At 39.2% G+C, this 26,055-nt stretch overlaps 1 protein-coding gene across 8 annotated transcripts in view; it reads left to right on the top strand.

Annotated features, from left to right (window-relative positions):
- The window catches only part of TASOR2 (transcription activation suppressor family member 2), a 77,333-nt gene that overhangs the window by 32,499 nt on the left and 18,779 nt on the right, over positions 1–26,055 (top strand). For 2 of the 8 annotated variants that reach the window (XM_026016862.2, XM_072749627.1), the window contains exons 5-17: positions 2,304–2,395; positions 4,218–4,355; positions 4,502–4,626; positions 4,706–4,725; positions 4,818–4,914; positions 6,892–6,992; positions 7,674–7,777; positions 11,139–11,211; positions 11,301–11,363; positions 14,361–15,077; positions 19,040–19,282; positions 22,836–23,715; positions 25,190–25,619. In XM_026016862.2, coding sequence (XP_025872647.2) covers positions 2,304–2,395; positions 4,218–4,355; positions 4,502–4,626; positions 4,706–4,725; positions 4,818–4,914; positions 6,892–6,992; positions 7,674–7,777; positions 11,139–11,211; positions 11,301–11,363; positions 14,361–15,077; positions 19,040–19,282; positions 22,836–23,715; positions 25,190–25,619 — 3,083 coding nt within the window. Of the gene's footprint in view, positions 1–531; positions 634–2,303; positions 2,396–4,217; positions 4,356–4,501; positions 4,627–4,705; positions 4,726–4,817; positions 4,915–6,891; positions 6,993–7,673; positions 7,778–11,138; positions 11,212–11,300; positions 11,364–14,360; positions 15,078–19,039; positions 19,283–22,835; positions 23,716–25,189; positions 25,620–26,055 lie in introns of those variants that run through there. The other 6 variants (XM_026016871.2, XM_072749630.1, XM_026016889.2 and 3 more) reach the window with 4 other exon arrangements.

Here is a 26,055-nt window from a genome sequence, read left to right as displayed (position 1 = left end):
TGACTTTTTCTTTTTCACGGCTCTATCAAAATAAAATTTATATCCCCTGCAATTCACTCATTTCAAGTGTGCAGTTCAGCATTTTTTAACGTATTCATAGTAGTGCTACTGTCAGCGCAGTCCACTCTAGACTATTTTCTTCATCTCCCTGAAAAGAAGTCCTGTGCCTGTTGGCAGTGATGCCCCATCCCCACCACCATCGGCCAAGGTGGCCATGAACCTCCTCTCCACCTCTACAGGTTTACGTCGTCCAGACATTCCAAATAAATTGAATACTACATGTGATGCTTTGTGAGTTCTTTTCTCAGTTCAGTGTCTTCAAGGCTCATCCACGATGTAACTTATGCCAGTATTTCCTCACCCTTTAGGCTGAATAATATCCCATTGTATGGTTTTACCCTGTGTTCTTTATTTGTTCAGTGCTGGAGGGGCATTTGGTTGTTTGCATTGGAAATGCTGCTCTGTCTGTGTTCACGTACAGGTTTTGTGTAGATGTGTGTTTTCCTTTCTCTTAGGTATAGACGCAGCGGTGGATTTGCTGGGTTATGTGGTCACTCTGTGTAACACAAAATGCTTTAAAACTTACATTCTGCTCTTCTAACGGCCATAAGGGACAATAAATTCATAACCCCGGTAACATTTTATATAAAACTTTTTTTCCTTCTTATTGCTTTTCTTCCCCCTTCTTTTCATTGTAAAACATGCTAACATGGGAAGAGAGGATGGTATGATGTACCCATCCCCTTGGTTTAACAGATCATGTTTTGCATTATTTCCTTCACTTGGTTAAAGAATTTGAAAGGAAATTATAACTAAATACTTTAGGTTACATTTCCAGAATATGAAGCCTCATTCTACATTACTCTAATCTCTGATTATATGGTCAATGTTAAGAGGCTGGCTTTAGCAGGGTGCTGGAGTGGAAACTGTATTATTCCTATCAAATAACACTTTGTTCTTAAACACATACAGGGGTGGGTAATCAAATAGCACTACTGGCCGTGTGTGTACTAGAGTTTCTGGCTCAAATAGAAATGGATAGTTCTGTGAGTAATAGTAATATTTTATATGAATGTAGTGTCTTGGAGTTTTAAGTTTATGGATCTTTTTAAATCTTCCTGAGGACCCTGTAGCTAGATATCCAGGACCCAAGTCCCTCCAGCCCACCTCTGCCCCCACTCAAGTGACCTGCTCTTCAGTCACCTGGTTATTAGGAAGTGAAAGACTTGACTGGAACGAGTTTATGTTCTTTCCAGGATATCACAGTGCTTTCACTGTTGTCTCGTATTTCGAGCGATGTCTCAGTTCAGGATCTCTGTGGGATTCCCCTGCCGCCACCTGGGGACCCTCCTCTCCTGTCTCAGCTCTGACAGTAGCTTTCCGATTGGTCTTGCTTCTAGACTCTCCCCTCTTGAGACTGTCTTAAGTGGCAGTCTGCTGCTGAAAACCCTTGGTGGACCTCTGCTGCAGGGTGTGGGTCTCACCGGAAGAGCAGGTCCTACCAAGATCCTTAGCACTCAGTTCAAGCCTCCCTTTCAGCCTCAGCTTCCCATGCTTTCTCCCCTGCTCTCCACAGTTTAGAGGCCCATTCTCCTACACAGTTTAGAATCTTCTGTGCTTTCTACTTTTGTTCACTTTGTTCTCTGAGAATTTCATCCCCCTCTCTGTTTAAAGAACTCCTTTTCTAAGCAAATATAATTGCTTATTTCCATTTCATTGTGTCTTCAGATACATATGTCTGACAAATAGGTGAGTACCTACTCCATACTGGGCTGCAGTGTGGCTACAGTGGTGAGAGATCAAATGTGAAATTTGACAGACCAGCAAAATAAGCTGCTTCAAGGCAGGACCTTCTTTTATCTTCCCTGGTGTGGCTGCTGCCCAGCACACACCTGCCTTGTAGCAGACCTTAGCGCTTATTGAATAAGAGTACTGACTGAATTTTTTTTTTCGCAAAAAATAACTTGAGAATCAGATTACTATAGATAGGCCTTTTCACTGAATGATTGGGGAAAAAATAAAGTTAAAATTTACCAAGAATGTGATACTTTTGTCTCTTTGTAGTTATTGTACCCAACTAGAACATTGGTTGTCCATCAGATACATCTTGTCTTAGCTCTAATGTTTCCATACTTTTAGAATATCTCAAATTAGTTTTTAAAACATAAGCAGTTTCAAAACAGCTTAATGTTGACTTTTAGGTCTTTTGTGTTGTCTTGTTAAGAATAGCCCTACATGTGAAATGCATATGAGTAAACAATCCTTTTATAGTGTGAATTAATCTGTATCTTACACTTTTATAGGTGTGTATATTTCCAAGTACTCAGACTATCTTCATGCAAGACCATGGTATCACGGGAAGTCTGGTTATGTTGTAATTTTTAACCTAATTAAGGTAAAGCCCGTACGTGCTTCTGTGTAATTTTTCTTTTAAAAACTAGAGGTTATTAGGCTGTGATGTTCTTGGCAGATCATTTGCTAAACATCATAGTCACCGAAGACAGCTATCCAAATTCAGAAAAGATAATTGCATTATTCTTGCTTTCCTCTAAAGACGAAGCTTTTTTGTTCGTTACATGATCTATGCATATGTTTTTTAAAAACAGCTCTCAAAATAATACCTAAGGTAATCAGTAAAAAGTCTTCCTCTCACCCTGGCCCACAGTGCCACTTTCTAAACATTAATTAACAGAATACAAGAAGCAGCCTATGAAAACAATGTGATTACAGTCACAAGAGAGGAATTTAGAAAGCAAGTTTCATTTTCTGGTTCAAATTATTGAAATAAGAGAGCCTTAATTCCTTTATCCCTTAAACATCCAGGCCTGTTCACAGCTTTATGTGGCATCTGTAATGGCTGATCTCAGAAATGCTTAAGCACTCTCAAATAGATCAATATAAGTGAATTGAACAATTAGAATTTTTACTCAGGTAGTTCCTAGAAAAACTGTGACTCTGGAGATTGGTGGGCTCTGTGAGGACGTATTCTGTGCTCTCGTTTTGTTGTTTTTGCTTTGCTTTTAGCTTTCTTACTATCTTGAGTTCTCTAATTATGAACCAACACTACTGAGGTGTTTTTTTAAGAATATGAACTCTTCACATTCTAAAGTTTGTCTCCAAGACCTGGAGGGAACATAGCATCACCCTGGCGCGCAGCCCACGCCCACCCTCTGTCGTCCTGCTCCGAGAGAGCTACTGCTGTGGATGTACTGTCTCGGCTCAGATAACCCTCATTCAGTGTTTGGCCCTGGGGTTCTTGGCCCTGTACCTGCCCTGTCTGGTGAACATTGCTATTCAGTTTTCCCCTCTATGCTGTCAGTTCTCCTGACTTTACTGTTCAAAAGCCAGCCATGCCTGACAACATAAAGTATTGAGAGGGAGAAGATGCAGGTTGTGATTGCTCACTCAGAAGCACTGTTCATATTATTACTGTCCCTGGTGGTGCTATGAATGAAGAGACAGGACCTTAATATAAAAAAAAAAAAATTAGATTCTTCCTGCAAAGATAAAAATAAAAGTTTCCTACAAGTTTACCTCATTTTGGTATATATTTTGTGTATTTTTCCACATATGTCCTTATATTAATCACAACAGCTTTTAAAATCAGTATGATATTTCATTGGAATGTAACCTTGATTGTAATCCGTGATGAAGAGAAAACCATAATCAGAAATACTGTGGCCTGTTCAGTAATCAGGTCCAGTTATCAGGATGTGTAACTTTACTGTGTATTTGTTCCTTGCTGATTTACTGGGTCCTGCCATAATAAAAGTAACTTGATCTAAAAATTATAATTGGTAACTTATTACTTCAGTTTGAAAATTTGTCTTGTGAAATTTTAAATTTCATTTGTCACCTTTTATGTTACAATCATTGACTAAGCTAATCTTTTCAATTGGTTAGTTTTTCTTTTAAAGAAATCGTTCTCTTAAATTTGGGGTGATTCATGTACTCTTTTTATGTTATGATAAAAGCTGTGATCATTTACCCCAGAAAGATGCCCAGATGTACCAGATTTTTAAATACAACGTTAAGAGTCTCATGGATAATTAAAACTATTGTTGCCCTTAAGGTAATTCTCGAAGAACCATAGTTGTTAACACAATTTGTTTGTAACACATCCACATCCTTACTTATTAGGCTACTTTTAAATGAATCCTAGAGTAGAATTATTGCCATTTGAAGACCTCTGATTAGTCTTAATATTTTCATTCTAGGGAAAAGTCAAGTTTGTGTCTGAGAATTATACCACTAACTATACTAGCCCATCTTCTGGCTATGATTGCCACGTGGCTGCAAATACTAACAAGGTTTCTCACAAGACGAGTCATTTTCGTGCATTTGAACTGAGTCAGGTATAGTCACCTGGGAATAAATCATTCCAAAGATACATTTCTGAATCTAATGTGTTAAATGTCAGGACTGGGTGGAATTGAGATAAACTTGGTGCTGATGGAATTCTGTAGTGCTACCCTGATAATCTTCATTTCTCTTCTTTCAGTATTACCTCTATGAACTTTCAGGCGGCACTGTTACTGAGCGGCCCAGGCAAATCTGTCCTTATGTTATTGTAGCTTTTCAGTACAGGGAACCGAAAAGGATGGCAGCATCTGCTCCTAGAAGCGTGTAAGTAATTACGCACATGCTTTATTTTACTGGATCTGTTTTGTTTGCTCTTATAAATATGCCTTTTCTTTTTCCCTAGATTTGAACTCCGTGAAAATGGTAAGAAATTATTTAATTAGTTCTTTTATGTTTTTTTTAAATAAATGTTTGGCTCATAAGTAATTAGTTTTTTTCTTACTCATTTCTTAAAGCTATCACCTCTTTGTGGCAAGGCAAATTAATTATTCAAGGCTGTCTGCTGTGTGATATAACTCTGTGGTCCTCTCATGGTACTGTTCCAACACAACTGTAAGTATTGAGTTTGTGTCCTTTACTATTAGTCTGGGCTTTTTTCCCCTGTCATTTGAGGTCTTGTTTGTTGGTTCTGGTGTGAAGCAAAGCAGTTGGACTTGGTTTTTGATTATAGTACTTTGGGGCAGATGTATAGAGCACAGGAAACTTAAATTCAGGTCTAAATTCTGAACTTGGCTTTGAAATAGTTTTATAATCTTTGACAAGTCACTTTTGAAATTTTAGTGTCTTAATCCATTCATGAGAATATGACCTTGCAGACTGAATTGATACTAGATGTTTGACTCCCCCAAGAAACAAATTGGATTTGCCTAGATGGCAGATGTAGCAGATCATAGACACTTAGTACTGTTATTGAGTCTTTATTAAATAGAGTTGAAGGAGCTGATTTTGTAATTTTCTCATGATTTTCCTAGACCACTATTAACTAGAGTATCTTTTACATATATTTGCATTACAAAGAATTATTTTCTTTTGGGGCATCTTATGAAATCTTTTATTTGGTCTATTCTTAGTTTGCACCCTAAACTGTTCAAAGATAGACCTATTTTATTGAAATATAAGCTGAAAACAGGTGTGCTATTAGAATTCATTTTCTTTCTGTTGACTGACCTGTTTTAAGAGGGAGGAGTGAGTGGTATTGGAACCCAGAGAATAAAGTAAGAATTCTGTAAGTAGGGATCCCTGGGTGGCGCAGCGGTTTAGCGCCTGCCTTTGGCCCAGGGCGCGGTTCTGGAGACCTGGGATCGAATCCCATGTCGGGCTCCCGGTGCGTGGAGCCTGCTTCTCCCTCTGCCTGTGTCTCTGCCTCTCTCTCTCTCTGTGACTATCATAAATAAATAAAAATTAAAAAAAAAAAATTCTGTAAGTAGAAGCACCTGGGTAGTTCAATCTGTTAAGCATCCGACTCTTGGTTTTGGCTCAGGTCATGATCTCAGGGTGGTGAGATCAGTCCCTGCATCAGGCTCTGCACTGGGCATGGAGCCTGCTTAAGATTCTCTCCCTCCCTCTTTGCCCTTCCCCCCACTCCCTACTCCCTGTAAATGTGTGTGAGGGCGTTTTCTCTCTCTCTCTCTCTCTCTCTCTCTCTCTCTCTCTCTCTCTGTCTCTCTCAGAAAAAGAATTCTATAAATGAATGGGAGAGACAGGAAAGTTCATTGTCACTGTGGAGTTTAACTAATGAGCGTTGAGAGAAGTGGTTAGATCCATTAAATGGTTAAGTTGGTTAGCATCACCAGCAGTAGGATAAATATCATGTACTTCCTGAAAGCATGCATGGAGAACGACACAGTGGCACTTGTGTGCTATTCCTGCCAATCTAATCAGCAGGAAAACATTATACATACCCAGATTGAGGGGCATTCTGCAAAATACATGGTCTGTAGTCCTCAAAAATACCGACGTCATTCAAGATAAAGACCAGAGGACTGTCCAGATTGAAGGTGACTAAAAAGACATGAACTAAATGCAGTGTGTCATCCTGGATTGGATGCTAAAACAGAACAAAATTTGTTTTCTTTTGTTATAAAGCCCCTTAGTGAGACAGTTTAAATTTGAATAAGGTCTGTAGATTAAATAATGGTATTATATCATTATTGTTTTCTTGATTTTGTTAATTGTTCTGTGGTTGCATAAGGATGGCATGGTAAGCAATCCAGTATTGTCAAAAGTTGTCAACTCTTAGCATAATTTTTAGAAAATTCTCATTCCAATATGCATAGTTCTTTCACCTATGTATATTTTGCTTATCTCAAAAATACATGTGCATTCAGAAAATGTGGAGATATTTGTAGACCGTGGTCTGTGGGTCATATATTTGAAAATCTGTATTTCGGAATAGACACATTATTTGATTTGGATTCTGTCAATTTAAGGGCTTTTTGTTATGGTATTTTTGTTTGCATTTACATTAGGAAATTATGAAGTTGTAGTTTACATGTTTCTTAATTTGCATGGTGGTGTTTTGTCTTTTAGACCACATGAACTAGATTTTAAGTATGTAATGAAAGTGTCATCTTTGAAAAAAAGACTACCAGAAGCTGCGTTTAGAAAACAGAATTACCTGGAGCAAAAAGGTCTGTTTAGATGTAATGATACACTGCATGCCCTGGGTTCTTCCAGTTATTTCCCATTTATTTCTGTCACACGCACACACGTACACACTCCATTGTGGTTTTGTCCTAAGTGATTCGCAGAATGGCCTTTGGTAAAAGTTATAGGGTTGCTGTGTGATGTAGTTCCTTGGAGGCTAACTAGAAACTGAAAAGTGGTTTCATCTAAGGTGGCAGAGACCAGCTTTACTATAGGACGCTGAGGGAGTCAAGCAGAGAGATGCTTACAAAGAGTTGGCAACTCATACCTGTACCTTTCAAGGAGAACAGAGGTTTTGTGGTGGTAGTTTTTATTTACTTATGTACTTCTAGCTGAAGAAAAGCAGCAGAAAACACGAGAAGGAAATTTCCTGGTCATTTAGATTAATTCATGGAACACTGATGTTTATATTATTTATATAGGATATATTTATCTTGATAAATCCTGCAGTAGAGTCCATATTTATGAAAGCATTGTTTTCAAATACTTGACACAGTAACTTCTTATTGAGTTTTATAACAAAGACCATTGAATGTTAAATGTTTAAGAGTATTTCTAGTTCTTCTTTCATCTTTTTAACATATAAAATGAATAATTTAGTTATAAAAAAGTGGTACTGCATTTTAAAATAAAAAAGGTTCTGTTTTTCTGATTTTTCTCCACAGTCTGTTGCCAAGATATGTGCTTTGGGTTGTATGAGGTGGAACTATCAAACAAACAAGGGGAAAAAATAAATAAACTAACAGAATACATTAAAAATGAGCAATTGGTAAGAATCATCCATTTAAAATATTATTTTTTCCTTGAATTAAATTGAGATCTGATTATTAGTTGGCTGTATCTAGAGTGAATTATTTGTTGGCTGAAACAATTTTCATAACCTAGTGTTTATTGACATATTCTTGACTTAATGTTTATTGTCTAATATTTTCATCCCCCTTTGTGTCTCAGTTTACTTTCATGTTGCTGGTCAGTTGAAACTCCTGATTTAAAGAATAAGAAGACAATTTTTCCCAAATCCTTTGTTGTTGTTTTATGACTGAAGAATTGAGTTAGATTCCTAGTGTTTCTATATTAATCCAAGGACCACTTGTGAGATATTTCTTTAAAAGTCACCTTTGGAAATAATAAATAAATAGATAGATAGATAGATAGATAGATAGATAGATAGATAGACAGACCGACCTTTATTGATCCGTGGACACATGAGGGAAAAACCAAATGCTGGTACTCCCACTATTTCAGTATTGTAGAAAGGTAGACACTGATGAGACGTGTAACAATCCAGAGACTTCTGTACATTTTGTTAACCATTTTGTTAACTCACTGTGCAGAAGTAGATGTTGACTTTCTGTGAGTGAGTCCTAAACATCCTGAAGGAGATGTTTTGAGTGTAGGATGGCAATCTAACACCTGTGAGCCCATTGGTGGCATGCTGCACTGTCCCCATAGTAGATAGCAAGAAATCAGGAAAGGAAAATAGGGCATGGTGAAGCTGTGACGGTCTTGGGGCAGTCAGTTAAGATACTTGGAGTTACGTGTGATGGAAACCCAAGCTGGCTTAAACAATAAAAGGATTGAACAGGCTTACATTTCAGTTCTAGATGATAAAGCCAGTTCAGGTACTGTCTGCTTAGGACTCTGTTTCACCTTGCCCTCCCTCATACACTAGTTTTGTCCTGTGTGCATCCAGAGAGAGAGCCCCTCATCACCTTTACTTCACTCTCATTAGACCAGTGTATGTCATCTGCATGTCTCTCATCTAGTAACTGACAGGGAATGAGGTGCTCTGATCCGCGCAGGCCACCCCAAGCCCACCTTCCCAGACTGGGTGCAGGGTCTGTCCTGCTGAGTCCATGGTAGTGCTCAACAGCACGGAGGGAGGTGGCAGGGCTGCAGTGGATGCTGAGCGAATGTCCATTGAGTATCTGCTAGGGGGTGTGGGCCGTGTCGTTTTGTGTAACATAGTCCATTTTATATTTGGAAATTAAAAGGAAGAGAATCCAAAGGTGTTTTCGGAAAATGCATTCGTGAAGTGACTGTAAGTGCAAATGATCTCAAAAGTAGCAGAGACCTGGTGCACAGATCACAGATTACGTCAGGTCCTTCCTCCTTCATGTTCGTGTTTTTTCTTCTTTTATTTTGAAGTTTTTATGTTAATTTAAGTTGGTTAACAGACAGTATAATATTAGTCTCAGGTGTACGATACAGTGAGTCAGCATTTCCATATACACCCCCCCAACCCCACCCCCCACGAGGGTCCTTACAGCAAGTGCTTCCCTTCGTCCCCATCACCTGTTTCTCACCCCCCTTCCACATGACCAGCAGTGCATTCTCTAGAGTGAAGAATCTGTTTTTTCATTTTGTCTCTCTTTTTCCCCTTTGTGTGTTTTGTTTTTTAAATTCCACATGTGGGTGAAATCATAGGTATTTGTTGTTCTCTGACTGACTTCACTTAGCATAATACTTTGTAGTTCCCATGCTTTTTTTTCTTGCCTCGTCACAGTACTTTTACATAGACATCTCCCCACCGAGACATTCAGTTCCTTGAGGGCAGTTACTGTATCTTAAGCATCTGATGTACAGAGGAAAAGCAATAAATGTCCCTTGAATAAAGTGTATGTGGACTTGTACCTACAACACTGACCTTCGAGAACAGTACAGTTCTCTTTTTTTAACAGGTTGTTAAGGACATAGATGGCTGTATTTTTCTGTGTGTAAATCGAAGAGTCTAGTAGATATGTAAAGGATTGTAAGATTTCTCCCCACAAAGGTTAAAATAGGAACTTCAGCCCTTTCATTTCATAATCTGAGAGACCAATAAGATACATATTTGTTTTATTTGCATGTTTCTTATAAGATCAAAATGTTTGGTTTTCAGTAGGTAGACAGGTTTTACTTTTCATCTATATTACAAAACGAAAACACAGAACAATATGGAGGCTAATTGTTGTCACTTAAGCTTTTTACAGCAGTAAAAAATTAAGCCAGAACTATACATGCAGCTAACTAGATACCAAAGCTATGGGTATATTTAACTACTGGTATATTTATTCAGTAATTCTTTCTTCAGTCCTTACTGTGTGCCAGAGCACAGATAAGACTATTGTAAGGGAAAAAAAAAGACTGTTGTAAGACTGGAAGAAACAAAAGCAGAAACTGTCAGGTGCCCAAGGGCTGTCAGAGCAGTGTAGAGTGATGGATCCTGGGGGTGTAATCATCCAAAGTCTTTTCTTCATACTTGAATTGTTACTGAATAATTTATTGATTCTCTATATTTGTAGGCTTATGACCTATCAATCTTTGAAATAGAATGTTTTCTCGCTTTATAAAATGGCGTATTTTGTTTAGGTTTCTATTTTAACTGAAAAATTACTGTCTGAACGTTGGATATTTTCTGCAATGAATTCATAAGCTTTTGAAATGGTGACCAGTGGAAAAACTGTTATCTTTATGATTTACAGTAACAGCTTTTAGAGAACGTCCCCAGCTATCTGGAGAAAAATTCCCAGAATTACTGGAAAGATGAAAATTTCAGGATTTTTTTTTCCTTGTGCTCAAGATTCCACTGAAGCCTATGGTAGAGAGAAATGAGAGGAAGAATTTATTTTCGTTTGTATCTTGTGCTGCCACTGGACCTAATTATGTTATTTTCTATTCGTTTCTTCTCTTAGGTTGCTGAAGGATTATTTTATTGGATGGCATCTTACATTTTTTGTATAAACATTAGCTCATGATGCTAATCCCAGGTCTAAGTCACCTTGAATTTGTAGTGGCTGAATGGTGACAGATTGGCTGTGTAGGCAGCAGTATGAATTATCCAGCATCTCAGTGAAAAACTAAAATGTCTTTTCTAACTGATTTGTTAATATAGTTGAATACTATCCTGAAACTAATCTTGATGTTCTGGTTCTTATATGTGGGCCACATGGGGTCAAGATCCTTTGAACACTAAGGAACTTGCAGTTTCTGGTACTGGGAACAAAATTCTCCTGATTCTCACAAACATTTCAAGAATTGTTTTATGTTTATACTTTTCATGAGCTCACAATCCACTGCAGAGTGTGGTAGAGGGAGGAGAGAGGGACTGGATCTTTCATTAACTTTTTTTTTTCTTTTTAATGTTTAAGGCAATCATCAAATGCTTAGAAGATCGGGGGTTTTTCATCTTATTTACATCATCAGCCTTAATATCAGAAACAAGTAAGGAGAACTTTTTTGAAAAACCATTTTTAAGTATGTTCACTTTTGTTTTATATAATTACTTTTCTTACAATTTTTATTCTGTGTAGATTTTGAAGCTGAGCAGACAGGTCTACATGGGTTACATTTATTCCATCCGTCCCTTCTAGCAGGTAAGGACACAGTGATGGCTGGTTCATGGAGTCTGGGGATGTTTTTCAGCCTTCATCTTGGCGCTGGTAACATTCTCTGCTCTGAAATCACTCTTCCTTTAGCCTCCCTGGGTGATCCCTTTATCTCTTTTGCAGGCCTAGCCTTTTCTCCTAGCTTCACATACAGCTATTCAGATAATTTTGACATTTTCCCTTAGATATCTCAGGTGTTCCTCAAATTCACACCCCAAACAGAACTCCTGTACTAGGGAACAGCAGTGGCTGGGACATGGTCATCTCCATGTGCCCGGCAGTCAGGACTTGGGGCCTTCCCAGACTCAGCTCCCTCTGTCTCAATAGCTCGTCTCCTTCCCCTTTGTCAGCTAAAGTTGACCGGAAAAAAAGTTGATCAGGAGACAGAGTCTAAAAAGGCTCTGAGATGGGGGGAAGATAAGAATTAAAATCAGGGAAGCATCCCTTGAGCCTGTTATTCCTGTCCATCCAGTGTCAGCTTAATATCAGCTGTTGCTGCCTCCACTCTTCTCTTGGTGGGACCTCCAGGCTTATCAGCAGTATCATTTCAGTATTTCTTTGTATAATTATTTAATACCTGCCTTTCTTGTATCCTATTGTATTCCTATCCCCTACTGGTACCAGACAACTGAATAATAACAAATGTCGAAGGCCCAGCTGATTCAGTCAGAGGACCATGCAACTCTTGATCTCAGGGTCGTGAGTTCAAGCCCTGTGTTGGGTTTAATAGAAAGTACTAGGGAAAAAGAAGAAGAAGAACATGTTTGTGGAACAAATAAATGAAAGTATAGGAGTCACTATTTTTTGTCCTATGAGGATGTTTTCCTCATATTTTATAATCACACTGTCTTTAAACTTAAAATTATAGGACAGCTGGATGGCTCAGTCGGTGAAGCATCTGCCTTCAGCTCAGGTCATGATCCTAGTGTCCTGGGATCAAGTTCCATATCAGGCTCCCTGCTTATCGGGGAGTCTGCATCTCCCCTCTCCCCAGCCCCACACATGCTCGCACCCGCGCGCGCTCTCTCTCTCTCTCTCTCTCTCAAATAAATAAATAAATAAAATCTTTAAAAAATAAAAATTAAACCCCATAAAATGGCATATAGCATTTATTAAGCTACAACCAATACAAAAATGTTTTTAAAGTTGATTTTTAAACATTGTATTCAGTTACTCAAAGCAGAGAACTGTGCTGTCTTGGGCATCACTTTGAATGAAGCAAGACATTTAAAGTTATAAGAACATGATGGCAGTAGCTATGTGTACTTCTCAAGCATTTGTTGTACTTCTCAAGCCTTGTGTGGTCGATTTAACGGCCCCCAAGGCAGGTCTGCATGTGAGGACCACCTCAGAGGTGATGGGCTGAAACCTGAATTTGTCCACCGTCAGTTAAGCTGACTCCTTACCTGCCTTCCAGCCCTGATCCCATACCGCCTCTCCTCATCTGTGAGACCTTGGACCGCATCCTTATTTTTAAATGTACTTCCAGCCAGCTGAGCAACACCGGTGCCCACACCACACACCATGGCACAGCACAGGGCCAGTAGTGCAGCGTTACACTACTGTGTTCACATCCTCCTCTGGGGCCTTGAGACATCGTCTACCTGGGCACAATCAGAGGCTCAGAACTATGGGTACCTTAAATGCACGCTTTGCTTAAGCAGACTTTGAAAGTTCCTTTTCATAGATTATATAACAGTTTATTACAAATCATTCTGTTTCCACCTTTCCACATTCTTGAAATTATGAAGTTGTCTAGAAAAATACTTCTTGATTATGAATTGTTGGTGCTATATAAGAACTTTTTAATATTTTTCCTTCACTTGTTACTTTTTAAATGATGAACTGCTCAAAGAAGGGAATTTTTATTTTAATGTCTAGCCACATTTTCCTGTTTATCCATATTTGCCTTTCCTTTCCTTTTCCTGATACCTGCTCAAGGGCAAGAATATTCAGCTAGGACTGACTTGGCGTTTTTGTTTTTTGTTTTTTTGTTGTCGTTCTTTTAGATTTCATTTATTTATTCATGAGAGACAGAGAGAGGCAGAGACACAGGCAGAGAGAGAAGCAGGCTCCCTGCGGGGACTCCAGGATCACGCCCTGGGCCAAAGGCAGATGCTCAACTGCTAGTCCACCCAGGCATCCCTGACTTGCCGTTTCTTAATTTTGCAGTTACTTTTTTCTTTAAAAAGTGCTGTGACTCAGTTCAGTTCAGTAGACACCAGAGGCCTTTGTCATTCGTGGGTTTTTTTCCTCTAAGAGTTACTGATGTCTTATATTTTCTAGAACTTTATTACCCACTTCTCAGTAACCTGACCTTTTCTCTTTTTTTCCCTCTTACTATTTTCCTTTAGATTATTGTTTTGCTGAAAAATTTGCATTTCAGTCAAAGAGAGAGCCAAGGAGAGAGAGCGGAACACAAGACTAGTCGGTTTAGTTACTTTTAAAAAATGTTTATTTCCTTTTAATACCAATAGTTAATTACAATGAGATTTGAAGGTTACTTAAAGGTTCTACTTTCTGCAGGTCAGCTAGTTTGCATTGTAACTTCTTTAAAAGAATTTGAAGTTAAATAAGACCTATTTCTAAAGCAGGAAATGAGCTTTGAAAAGTATGCTTGAAAGCAAATCTGCAATGACACCTGAGCTCATGCTAGGCTCCTGGTAGGATGAGGTGGAGCTGGAGGCAGGTCTGCCTTCCTCCTTCTAACCTAGTGATTGCATTTGAATTACCCTTTTTTTGGGGGGGGGGGTGGCAGGGGCTGGGGGGGGGAATGTTATGTGAATACAGAGAGATACATATATTCATTATATGTACCCACAGGTCTTCTATTAATGGCTATTTAGATTCCAATTCGAAACACTACCATATTTAACCATCCCATAACTTTGTAATCTGAAACATTTTCTTCCTGAATGTTTTTGTAAAATTAAAAAAAAAAAAAAGAGACAAAACATGAGGTTTGAACGTATGTATATGTTTTAGGGCTGAAAGAATCGAAAGTTGACAACATCTCATCAAAGGTGACACCTATTTTACCTGCCCTTAATTGTGCCCTACTAGAAGCAAAGAAGTCATTTACTGAGGAAGGAGTCTGTCCAAACATGTTAGTCAAGCACAATTTGCAGGAACTGTTCAAGGTGGACAAAGGCCCTTCGTTGACTGCTACTTCCCAAAATGGAATTCAGGAGACTGCCTTCTTGGGCCAACTATCCAATGGCTTTGACTTGGTTCCTCCAGCGGAAAAGTGCCCCTCACAGTCTTTAACTCAGTTGAAGTCTTATTTTTCAAATCCTGGTGGGTACGTTTTGGAAGTGTCTGCTGCGTTAGATTTCTTGGCAGAGTGTCCTCAGTCTCCTTGTGTCTCAGATGGAATCTGTGATGCAGGATTTTCCTTAGTTATGACTCCAGATCCTGAATTTCTTGACTCTGAGGTAGAAGTAAGAAAGGAAACTGAAACCAAAAAGAATCCTGAAGAAATGGTTAAAGTAAGGCAAGGAGCAGTGGTTCCATTAAGCCCGGCATCAAATTTGAGAGTTCAGCCCAAGAGAAAGTCGAGTGTGCCACCTGCCGTGCAGAGTAAAAGGGTGAACTTATGCTGCCCCTTCCCCAAAAGAACTCCTGGCGGAGCAAGCAAGGGTTCAGACTCTCCAACAACTCCCAAATTAGTTAAAGGACCATTCCCTCAGAAAAGAAAAAGAGGTAAGTAGAATTTCTGTGGATTATTAAATGAGCAGTTAGAAGTAGCTGTGGTTTCTGACACGGTTCCTGTTTGATTGTTGTACCCCAAGCTGGGCAGTCTCGGGTTGTTGCTAGAAACACCAACATTTCTCTCCAGGTAATTTATCTGCATGCTAACGTTTGAGAAGCACCAATCTAGAGGACAGATGAAAATCCAGAAATAGGAAAAACTGTAAGATAACCTCCAAAGCCCTCATCAAGGGCTCATATTTCATCTATAAAGTGGCTCCAACCATCACTCACTTGTTTACACTCCATTCTAAGCATTGGGGATTCAGTTTCCTTGGATGAGTAAGGGTGGAAGAAGAGGGTCTTCTAAAACCAGGCTCACCAGTGGCAGCAGGAAGTGGTAAATAGTCTGAACATGTATGAAGAGGGACTTAAATGCCTGGACTTCCCAAACATAAAGCAGTCTGGGGCAAAATTTCCCATCTGTCGCGTGTTATCAGTTTTAAAAATAGTCACCTAGGGGGATCCCTGGGTGGCGCAGCGGTTTGGCGCCTGCCTTTGGCCCAGGGCGCGATCCTGGAGACCCGGGATCGAATCCCACATCAGGCTCCCGGTGCATGGAGCCTGCTTCTCCCTCTGCCTGTGTCTCTGCCTCTCTTTCTCTCTGTATGACTATCATAAATAAATAAAATAAAAAAAAAATTAAAAAAAAAATAAAAATAGTCACCTAGATCCCACCATAGACCTATTGAGACAGTGACCAGTGGCCTAGAGACCTATATATTGAAACAGATTCACAAATGGCTCTGTTGCCCCCTGAAAATTTAATGAGAATCAGACTCTGGAGCTGTTCAGTATATAGTCAGATGCACTGTGGTGAATACAGCATAGTAGAACAATTTTGGCTTAGAGTCATCTTACCTATTTGCAGTGTGCTTTGCTTTAAATTGGGGAACCATGTGCTCCGTGACACCTTAGAGAAGGGGTTAGTGAACTGTGGCCAGAGGCCTCCTCAAGCATTTACCTGTTGTCTCTGGCTACTCCACACTTTGCTATCACAGGTGAGCAGCTGTGACTGGGACCATATGGACCAGCAGCCCTTCACAGAAGAGGTGTGCTAACCCTAATGTTGGTGCTTAAAGAGGAAAACATAAGGGATATGCAGGTCTTCAGGATTCTAGATAATTAAGGCTTTACCTTTTTTTTTTTTTTTTAAAGATTTTTAATTATTTATTCATGATGGACATAGAGAGAGAGAGAGAGAGGCAGAGACACAGGCAGAGGGAGAAGCAGGCTCCATGCACCGGGAGCCTGATGTGGGATTCGATCCCGGGTCTCCAGGATCGCACCCTGGGCCAAAGGCAGGCGCCAAACCGCTGCGCCACCCAGGGATCCCATTAAGGCTTTACCTTGTGACTTAGCAGATAGTTACTTCTGGCTTATGTTTGAGAAATGGAGTGTGTGAGGACGATGCGAAGTATGGCAGTAGACAGCAGTGAATCAGACCATACAAGTACTTACAGATATGTTCCAGGCCAACCATGTTGAATTTCTGCTATATATAAACCAGTTTACTATCAGGTATAAAATAATCTATAATTCAACATATATGTTGTCACTGTTTCTCAAATGTTTTTAATGTCATCCACTATAAGAATTGTTTCATGTTGTATAGTCCACTGCATGCAAATTCATGTGACTGAAACAAAAATTTCAAAAAATATTTACCCTAATTGTGCATACTATAATCTGGTATTTTCTATCCTGTTTCACTTAAGAAAGGATTTTGGTTGCAACCTATTAAACTTACTTTACAGTCCACTAGTGGATTGTGCCTACGAACTTGAGAAACCTGGCATGGAGTGCTGCAGATGGTCCCTGGGGGATCATCTTGTTCTGTGTTTCCATTACCCTACCAAGACCTGGGTTGTATGCAGCCTTCCTGCCTCCCTGTGCCACTGCCAGGAGCTTCACCTAGGTCTTGGTCCTCTCATCTTAGGTTCTTTCTCTTCTCAATTTAGTCAGCTGTTTCCCTGCTTGATTTATATTTTGCCCTTTTTGTGCTAAAAATTTTAGTAAATAGCTGGAGTAGAGTAAGAAGTCTTACTGTTAAAAACAAAACAGTGTGTTGCTTTATAACTTTAATTGTTTAGTACAGAGGAAAATAATTAGACCCAGGGAAATGTACACATTAAGAGATGCCAGAGCTTTTTTCTTTTTAAACCACTCCTTTCTGAAACTCCCTAAAAATAAAATGAAATTGCTCTCTTTTCTACATTTCACTAACAGTCATCACAATTTCTTAAACTAGTATTGTGTTTCCTGTTCTCAATTAGAAATACAGTTGATCCTAGAACAACGTGGGTATCAGGAGTGCCAAGCCCCCATGCAGTGAAAAAATGCCTATAGCTTTTATCTCCCAGACCTACTCATAACCTCCTGTTGACCAGGAGCTTACTGATAGTACAGATCGCTGATTGACACATACTCCGTATGTTTTCCATAATATACACTCTGTTCTTAAAATTATGTAAGGTAGATAAAAGAAAGTGCTACTAAAAAAGTGCTAATCATAAGGGGGTTGGCCCCTGGGTGTGACACAGTTGATTAAGCATCCAATTCCTGATTTCTGCTCTGTTCATGATCTCAGGATCATGAGATGAGCCCTGTTCTGTGGGGAGTCTGCTTAAGATTTTCTCTCTCCTTTCCCTCTGCCCCTCCCCCCACCCACTCTTGCTTATGTGCTCTCAGATAAATAAATAAAATCTTAAAAAAAAAATGGGGGCCTCTGGATGGTGCCATCAGTTAAGCATCTGACTCTTGATTTTGGCTTAGGTCATGATCTCAGTGTCATGGGATTGAGCCCCATTTTGGACTCTGCACTCTGTATGGAGTCTGCTTAAGACTCTCCCTCTCCCTCTGGTCCCTCTCCACTCGAGTGCACAACCATGCACTCTCTCTCAAATAAATCTTTAAAAAGAAAATCATAAGTTAATAATACATTGTACTTAGGTTTATTTAAAAAAATCCATTCAAACCCTATTGTTCAGGGGTCAACTGTATGTTTTCTCTATGTTGTAATTTTAAAACATTTGTGAACACTCGTGTGATATTTTTATTGACTAAATTTGGGACTTAATTTTTTGGTGAGAACAGCTAAAAAAAGTTTTCAAAGGGAACATTAACTTTTTTTTTTAACTCTTGAAAGAGGTTGAAACACTTTCTGTTGTGTTAAATTAGCAGATAGTCATGAGTTTTTTTCCTACATACTTGCCTCCTAGCTGTTTCCTTCTATGTGAGAAGCAAAGCCACGTACCCTGTAAGAGAGATGAAGCTTTGTAAAAGGCTTGTAGGAAGTTAAATCAGGTGAAGGCTTCTTCTGTGGACCTTCCTCTGTCTGCTCCATAAAGACAATTTTTCCAGTCGTGTTAAGACTTGGATATTTAGGACTAGTTAAGCGAAATCTAGAAGATGGCTCTTTATGAAAATACAGTCTCTTCTCTGCAGTGCAATTACAGTTTGATCTACATCGCCTTGTGGGAGCTGTTACTTTTCCATAAATTAAATTCTCCATCCCCCAGTGCTGCGAACTACCATCCTCAGCCCTTACCTGCCTCATCAGTCAGGAAAGATTATGGAGAATGTTTTTTTTTTTTTTTTTTTTTTTTCTAATTTAGTTAAGTCATGCCTTGTTTTATAAAATTATTACCCTGACATTTTCTTCTTCACCTGACAGGACTAGTCTGACACTTAGATCATATTTTTATATTTATTTTTTTTTTATATTTTTATATTTATATGAGAACTTTTAACTTATGCTTTGTTTAAAAAATATTTTAATGAAATACCCCAAATTTGATATTTTCTTCCCTATTACTAAAGTTACCCCTCTGAAAAGAAGTCAAAGGAGAAACTATTGCTGATAAGTATTTGAGCCCCCTTCCCCTTAAAAAACAGTGTGTTTTCTACATAAGGTGCTGACATGCTGGCTGCACAGTTTGTACAGACAACCAAATTGGATAGGAAAAACCGAGAAGCTCCCATTTCTAAAGATGCTCCAGTGGCAACGAATGCTAAAAGGGCAAGGAAACAAGAGAAATCTCCAGTCAAAACTGTTCCAAGGGCTAAGCCACCCATGAAGAAATCTCCACAAAAGCAGAGGGTAAATCTAGTAAAAGGCAAACAGAATCTCAGAATCAGAAAGCAGCCACAGCCTGGTAAGAAACACTCTTCCTGTCAACTTACACACTGCAGTGCAGACGAATTGCAATTGCAAGATAATGTGTTGAATTAATCTAAGAATAGCTGAAATTTACCAAGAATTCCTGCTATATCCTTGAGATCAGAGCTAACCGGATTAAGTAGGTGGGTTTCCTGTTGTAAATAAATCTGTAAAGTACAGGTTTGGACCTTCCCAAAATAGATCCTCCTTTTTAGTTTATATACAGCCTGGATGTGAACAGTCTACAAGAGTGTAAGTGTACAGAGGCTTTTTTAGAACTAAATGCACACAGATGGTATTTGGAATATTTTTCTGAGCCACAATCGGTTTAAAAAGTAGAAAGTTGTAAGTTTAATTTGTCCAAAGGGAGTTCTAAAGAGCTTGTTCAAGATGCTCAGTAATCCTGAGCCCTGTGTTTGGTTTTAAAAGGCAGTAGATTAATTTTTAAAGCAGTTTTGCAAAAAGAAAAAGTAAAAAAAAAAAAAACAAAAACAAAAAGCAGTTTTGCTTGCTTAAGTGAATAATAAAGTTTAGTTATATGAACAAATGACCAACTGCTCTAGTTCTGTGTTTTCAACTTCTGAACAGAAAGTACCACTCTCACCGCAGACTTCTCCTCCCAGGCTGAGCTCACGTCACATCCATGTCCCCTCTTGCCTGGCCTCTGCATGTGTAGTGCACTTCTTCCAATCTGGCAGGGTCTAACTTCTACTTCATCTTTGGTATTGAGGCCTGCTGGGTTGTATGTGTGTTGTTTTTCTTGTTTTAACAAAGACTTCATGTCTCACATCTTTGTATTCCTATCAGTTTTCTGTCTAATCTCCCTGGTTCTACTCTCTCCCTCATCTATTTTTAGGCTTTTAAAAAACCTCACAGTTAGTGGGAATTCAGAAAATACTGTTTTGTTGGGGTGATGGTGTTATGGTAAATGTGGGCTTTTTTAAGTTTATTGGTTTTTTTTTTTCCTAATGAGTGACTAACTTTTAAAAGCTTGTCCTGTGATTCTAAAACCCAGTGTTGCAGTTTTGACACATACATACCAAATGTAAAGTCTGCTGGTTTCTTGGGCAGTTCATAATGGGGCCTTACCCCACACATCAATATTTCCCTCCTGCTGTTTCTTGGCCTGTCCCTGCCCTACCACGTACTCCACGCTTCTGCACACGCATTACACTGATTTTTGCTCTTGAGCATTTTCCTTATATCACATTCTGCACAGCTAGGTCCTGCCTCCACTGTGAGGCATTTCCTGATGCTCTGTTTTTTGTTTGTTTTTGTTTTTTTCGAAAGATTTTTATTTTGGGGCACCTGGGTAGCTTAGTGGTTGAGTGTCTGCCTTTGCTCAGATCAGGATCCCAGGGTCCTGGGATCGAGTCTCACAACAGGCTCCTTGCAGGGAGCCTCCTCTCTCTGCCTCTCTCTCTCTCTCTCATGAATAAATAAATTTTAAAAAAATTAAAATGTTTATTTTTTTTTGACAGAGACAGCACAAGCAGGGGGAGCGAGAGGGAGGGAGAGGGAGAAGCAGGCTCCCTGCTCAGCAGGGAGCCCAATGTGTGGGGCTCAGTCCCAGGACCCTGAGATCATGGCCTGAGCTGAAGTCAGAAACGTAATCAACCAAGTCACCCTGTCCCTGCTGCTCTGATCCTCACTGAGCTCTCTGTTTCTTTCATTTCCTTCTGGAGTTTTGAGAACACTATGGAATCAAATTTATACTCTTTTTTAATCATTTGATATTTCTTGGTCCTCTCTAATGAATTTATAAACGTTGTGAGCACAGATACACATATAAGCTTTGTTTGCTTAGCTGTGTCGTTGGAATTATTGGTACCGAATTGGTACAAATATTTATAGATGTTTGTAGACTAATTGGTTAATAAGAGGGATGCAGTTGGGTATTGGCATAAATGGCATCCAGAAAATGAAAAGGTTTTAAATATGTATTCAGAAATAGGCTGATTTGTATTGTAATTGTCTGTGTATATTGTGCAGCCACGTGCCAGGTTAAAATTTTAGGATTGCCTACATTTGAAATAACTCTTAATTTTTGTTATTTCTTAATCTCCTGTAATAATCTGTTTCATTTCTTATAATTGAGGTATCAGAATTTAAGAAGGCTCATTTTTGTTACTAAAACTAATGCTTTTCTGCCTTCTTTTAAATTTTCAATATAGCTTTTCATTTTTGAACTCTGTTTTTTATATACTTCATTTGGTGCTGTCTTATTTGTATTTCTTAAAAGAGATGATCAGTATTCTATTTTTAATTAATTGAGAACCTCTAACAAGTCAGTAATTAAATGATTTACCTGAGACACATATTTGTTAAAATGAAGCCTATTTCTAACTTTAGTGCAGAGTTCTTTATATTAGGCTTTACTCATAAGTGGTATCTTATTTAAGAGCCATAGTGTTAACCACAATGGAATGAAATTACAGTGAATAAACACATCAGATCACAAAATGGATTTTGTACTTCCAGTAGATCCATGGGGCTGATGAGGTGATTCTCTGCTTTGGGTCCCTTCTTTCCATTTACTCCTCTTGGGGTTGCTCTTTTAAATAAAAAGTAAACAGTGGTTGATTACTTTTATCATTCCCACCACACACACACACACACACACACACACACACACACTCTGATGACTCTCGCAGACCAGGGTTTTCTCTTTAAATGGATTAATCATTGGCCTTTGCAGGCAGGTTAATAATTCATTTCAAACCTGCTTCTGCTGCTGTTACAAAAAAAAACACAGTTGGCTTTTCTGTCCATGCACCTGCTGTGGGGAATCGTTGCCTAGTATTCTTGTGAACTCTGTCCTTCATAATAGACCTCTCAGGAGACTGAACTAACATCCTGGGAATGCAAGTAGGTTGCTGTCAAGGGTCAGCTTTCTGCTGTTTGCAAACAGAGTAGAGAGGAAATGTTTTCAGTACAGAATTTAAAGTTTTAGAAGGTGATGAAATTGGTGATTCTAAATGAATAATCCTATGACTTCTGATTTTTTATTTGTATCATTACATATTCTAATGAAATACCAATATGGTTAAGAGTTGTCTGTAGCTTGAACTTAGGTGATTTCTCTAACAGAGCACTTAAGGGACGTGCTTTGTAAAAGTGTGTTAACATAATATAATATACACTTCAAACTTAGAAATCCTTCTATTCGCACTAGATTGTAAGCTCTATGAGGGCAGGAGTCCGGGTCTTTTTTTTTTTTTTTTTTTTCCTCTTTGTTTCTTTAGCTGAGCAGTATACTTTGTGTATAGTTACATACATGCATTTTTGAAAGATGATTTCTTTTTAAATCAATATGCATGCTCTTTAAGATTTGTTCCTGTGGTATAAATAAATTATATTAGAACTGGCAGTTGGAAGAAACCTATCTGATAGGAATATTTCAACATATAATCTGTGTAACCTGTCCAGAGGTTCTTCTTGAATATAGTGACTTAACCATTAATTTTCACTAAGCCATAGTGTACTATAGCAGAGAATTAAAATATACGGAAATCAAATGTTACATGTCCTTTTCTTTTATACTGAAGCAAAAGGAGAAACTGGTTCACAACTGCCATCAGAAATCTCATCAGTTGGACAAGAAGATGTTACTAGCATAAATGCCGCCCAGACGGAAGGAATCTCAGTGGCTCAAAAAGACCTCCCTGAAAACTCTATTGTCAACTGTGACTCCCAAGCCCTAAATATGCTAGCTGACCTAGCCTTAAGTGCTGCTACTTCTACCACGCCGTCATCGGAGCCCAGAAACTTTCCCTGCTCCTCTGAATCACCACAGAATGATGTTCTGCTTTCTAAAGAACATTCTGTGCGTGGTACGTCTGACCATGAATATCACAGAGGTGTTAAGAATCAAAAAGGTGGACTGTTAACTAAGCCTTCCTCTGAGAAAAAGAGTAATCCAACATCGGATTCCACCATCAGCCAAATGGAAGAGACTTGGGTTCCTGGTGATCCGCCCCCTATGGAAGCCCCATCAGCATTTCCTGAGGAAACCCTAGAGACTAGTGATGCAAGCCAAAGCTCTTTTGTTGCTGTGGAACATTCCTACGCCCTGCTCCTTGCAGAACATTCAAAGAAGCATCTACAGCAGAGGGGAATCACAGGCCCTGCCTTCACCAAGAATGGCACAAAAGGCCCTGAAGCAGGGACCCCGGTGGGAAAGGTAATGCCATTCCGGCACCAGCACAGCACCTCCCCTCTGCAGAAGCTGTCTGAGGACCCGGGGTGCAGGCGCAAGGGTAGTTTGCTGTCCTCCAGCCTGAAAGATTCTTACTGTTCTCATACTGTTTATAGCTGTGATGGCTCCTTTAAGGTCACTTTCAAATGTGACTCAGAATATGCATTCAGCTTAGACAGCAAATACACCAACAACCCCCTGGAGAAAACCATAATAAGAGCACTACATGGGTAAGTAAGAGTGATGCTCAAGGTAGATGGATGTGACTTTTGTGCTGATAAATGTGGTGGGAAGGAGTATTTGCACTAGACTTTGGGGAAAGAGAAGTACTGTGTGTGAATCCAGTAACTTAGTGATATTATCAAGCAGTCATGTTTACTGACAACTAAGAAAATGAGGCTGGTTTTGCCACTGTTGGTGGTCCCACAGACACCTTTTGCAGGCTGACTTTAGCCTAGTGAACAGCTTTCTATTTTGAGATACTCCTATGAAAACCTTTATGGTCTTTGAATTATAATATTTAATGAGATCTTAATAGTGCAGATTTTGACTCCGGTCTCTTTGAGACAGGGCCTGAGAGTGTACATTTCTAACAAGTTTCCAAGTGATGCCAATGGAGGATGACAGTCTGTAGGCAATGCTTTCTAGATTTGATTTACTCATGAAAGACAGAGGCAGAGATACAGAGGGAGAAGCAGGTTCCCCACAGAGAGTCCGATACAGGACTCGATCTCAGGACCCCAGGATCACAACCTGAGCCGAAGGCCGACGCTCAACCACTGAACCATCCAGGTCCCCTGGCCAGTGCTTTTAAGTATGAGTTTAGTAATAGCTACAAGTCAGGGTGTTGTGTATGTGAGGGTTTTACGCAGTGACTGGCACAAACTGGTAAGCAGTAGCCGTTATTATTTGCAAGGAGTGCTAGCTATGTGAAAAGGCGCTCAGCTGCCTCTTCACGGAATGTCTTACCTAGGAGCAACTAAACTGTATTAGACTTCTTCCCATGCTCTGGTCACAAGCTCAGGCCCATAGGAGTGTACACTAAGTGTTCCCATCTACTCAAGAGGGTCATGTCCTGAGCCTTAATCCTGCCTGGCTGTATGGTTTCAGGAGCTTCTTCAGGACTGTAATCTGAATTAAGGTATTTTAACCTTAAGACTTTCCCAACTATGAGAAGAGAAACACACACACAAAAAAAAGAAACACAAAAATAGAAATGAGTAGGCCAAACCTGGCAAATATGAGGATTTGGGTGTTAGCTGGAGCCATTATTCACATAATAGGCATATTGTGTCCAGAGAGAGTTAGAGTAATAGAAAAATCCTAGCCCAGGAGGCCAGAGACCTCTGTTGCAGTCTTGGTTCTGCTGCGTCAGGGGTCTACGATCGGAAGGAAGTCACTTTTCAAAGCTCTTGAGTTTCAGTTCCCTTTCCTGCCTCTATAAAATGAGTGGATTAAATTCATTGTAGTTACTTTTTTTTGTTGTTTTTTTGTTTTTTTGTTTTTTTTTGTAATTTTGTAATTGTTAAATGAACTTCATTTTTATCTTATTCATCATTTCATGTTCATGTATTTTTACTATAAAAATGAACACATTTTAAAAAAATGAACACATTTAAAACTAAGATTAAAATGCAGGCACTTAATCAACTAAAATCACCATTTTCAGGATTTTTTTTGCATGTTTTTTCTTTAAAATCTCAGGCCCTGGAACACTGACTTACCTGATAACGTGGAAGAAGTGAAGCTTTTGCTTCATATGTGGGTAGCTCTGTTTTACAGCAATCAGAACAAAGTCATACGGTCATCCCGAAAAGTGGTAGAACACAGCAACCCAGCAAAATATGTGTCTATAAATAGCACACTAGAATCATTAGAATTCAGTGAAATCGAGGAGTCCTCCAATGTGGAAAGATGTCCTGTGGACCCTCTGTTGGAGACCAACGAAACTCCCAGAGGTCACGCTGCCGAGGTGTCCTTCCCTGACACCAGCTCCTTGCTTCCCTTCCTTAAACCTCCACCCACAAGAGGCTTGGAACTCTGGGTACAGAAGGAACGGAAAGACATTTTTCCAAGAGAGGGTCATCCAGATACCCCAGAAAGCCAGAATTTCATTTATTCTTGTAAAAATGAGGTAAGTAAAGCTGAGTATATGCTGACATTTGTGAAGATTTTTTTTTCTAGATATGTAAAATCACATTCAAAACATATCATTGGTTTGTTTTAGGAAGGTGGATTCCCTATCTATGTAAAGGACTAATAATAATACCAAAAACTGTTCCCGTAAGTGTCACTGTGGATTGTCTGCAGGTGGAGCTTTTCTCCATCCCTGATTGAAGTAGTAGTAGTAGAAAGAGACCGTGGGTGTCAGATGGGTCTGAGAGCCAACCATAATGGTGTCACTTACTGTATAATTTGGGGCAAATTACTTGTTCTCTCTGAGCATACTCTCTTCTAAAAGAGGTATGTAATACCTGTTCTTATTTAGAATAGGTGTTGTTGTTGTTGTTGTTGTTTTTAATTTTATTAGAGAGCATGAGCAGGCCCAGGGAAACAACAGAAAGAGAGGG

Source organism: Vulpes vulpes, chromosome 2, assembly GCF_048418805.1.
Source record: "Vulpes vulpes isolate BD-2025 chromosome 2, VulVul3, whole genome shotgun sequence".
NCBI classification, from domain to species: domain Eukaryota; kingdom Metazoa; phylum Chordata; class Mammalia; order Carnivora; family Canidae; genus Vulpes; species Vulpes vulpes.
Note: the sequence above shows the minus strand (reverse complement) of the source record. Positions and strands in the feature narration are given on the sequence as shown.